The following is a 1,482-nucleotide window of genomic DNA, read 5'->3' on the forward strand; positions in this document are numbered from 1 at the left end:
GAAAAGAACTTCGGACGGCAATTCAGAGCCGCCCGGTCGATTTCACCGACACGGACTGCGAGAGGGAGTCAAGCTCGCTACGTTGTCTCCGCGCCACGCGCCACTCTGTCGCCCTCTATTCCACCTCCCGCCCCAGCGATTTTCAGCGGGGAGGGCTCTGCTCCCCCAGCCGCTGCTGCTCCTCCCGCCATCCGCTGGATGGCCTTGCGCCCCGTGCGCGGCACAGAAGGCAGGCCTCGCGTGGCGGCTCCGTCGCAAGGAAGACATCGGGCGGACGGGCGGGCTCGCCCGCGGCCCGAGAGCCGCGCCGCGCCGCGCGCGGTGGAGCCGGGGGCCCTCGGCCGCAAAGCCCGCCCCGCCCACAGACGGAGGCGAGCCCGGCTTGAAACGTGCAGAGCTCTTTAATGTGCGCGCGAGCCTCGACTCCGCGCCGCAGCGCCACGGGTCCCGCGCAGCCCAGCCGTCCGTCGCGCGCCATCGGCCCGGGCGGGCGCGCCCTCCCGAAGCGCCGTCGCGGCGGCCGCCGCGCCGCCTCCGCCGCGCTAGTACTCCTGCGAGGCCTGGCTCGCCTTCTTCCGGGGCGCCGCCGCGCGCCCTGCTCCCCCGGCGGCGGCCTTGCGCGGCAGGAGCGCGGCGGGGATGTTGGGCAGGACGCCGCCCTGCGCGATGGTGACGCGGCCCAGCAGGCGGCTCAGCTCCTCGTCGTTGCGCACGGCCAGCTGGACGTGGCGCGGCACGATGCGGCCCTTGCGGTTGTCGCGCGCCGCGTTGCCCGCCAGCTCCAGGATCTCGGCCGTCAGGTACTCCAGCACCGCCGCCAGGTAGACGGGCGCGCCGGCCCCCACGCGCTCCGCGTAGTGCCCGCGCCGCAGCAGCCGGTGCACGCGCCCCACCGGGAACTGCAGGCCGGCCCGCGCCGAGCGCGACTTGGACTTGGCCCGCGCCTGGCCCGCGCCGCCCGCCTTGCCGCGGCCCGACATGGCCCTCGAGCGCCGCGCGGACGGCGGAGGGCGAATGGCGGCGCAGCCCGCGCTCCCCGAGCAGTTGTAGGGGCCGCGCCTCCTCCCCATTGGACGACGCTCCCCGGCGCCCGCATTGGCCCGCCGCGGCGCCCGGCGCCCGGCCATTGGCCGCCGCCCGGAGCCACTGGGAGAGCAGCGCGCCAAATTCAAAGGCGGGATGGCTGTTGCTCGGCGCGACTGCCGCCCCCGCGCCCGCCAGCTGCGGAAGCGCCTTTTCCCTTGCGGCACTGGCGCAGTAGGGAGCCGGCGGGACGCATCCATTACCCACGCAGGTAAGTCATCACGTGCGTATCAAAGGGGAATCATTAAAACATGCATATACCACTTCTCCGGAACCATTAAAGCAGTTTACCTCACAAAGCGAACCCTTAACAAATCAGCACTACATAACATCTATACAGCACTTCCTAGTGTTCAAGGCCCTTTACCTGCATTATCTAGTTGTATTCACAGAATCTGA

At 71.3% G+C, this 1,482-nt stretch overlaps 1 protein-coding gene across 1 annotated transcript; it reads right to left on the minus strand.

Annotated features, from left to right (window-relative positions):
• Positions 1-389: 389 nt before the first annotated feature.
• On the minus strand, positions 390-1,067 carry H2AX (H2A.X variant histone). Its single transcript, XM_084860551.1, has one exon. The coding sequence runs from the start codon at positions 978-980 to the stop codon at positions 543-545; it is 438 nt and encodes a 145-aa protein (XP_084716677.1). The 5' UTR covers positions 981-1,067; the 3' UTR covers positions 390-542.
• Between the last annotated feature and the right edge of the window lie 415 nt (positions 1,068-1,482).

This window comes from Heloderma suspectum, chromosome 6 (genome assembly GCF_057233095.1).
Source record: "Heloderma suspectum isolate Gila_16-S chromosome 6, 16-S_ref, whole genome shotgun sequence".
Taxonomy (NCBI): Eukaryota; Metazoa; Chordata; class Lepidosauria; order Squamata; family Helodermatidae; genus Heloderma; species Heloderma suspectum.

Coding starts and splice junctions, on each gene's coding strand:
- H2AX (XM_084860551.1), bottom strand. CDS start 980: ATGTCGGGCCGCGGCAAGGCGGGCGGCGCGGGCCAGGCGCGGGCCAAG.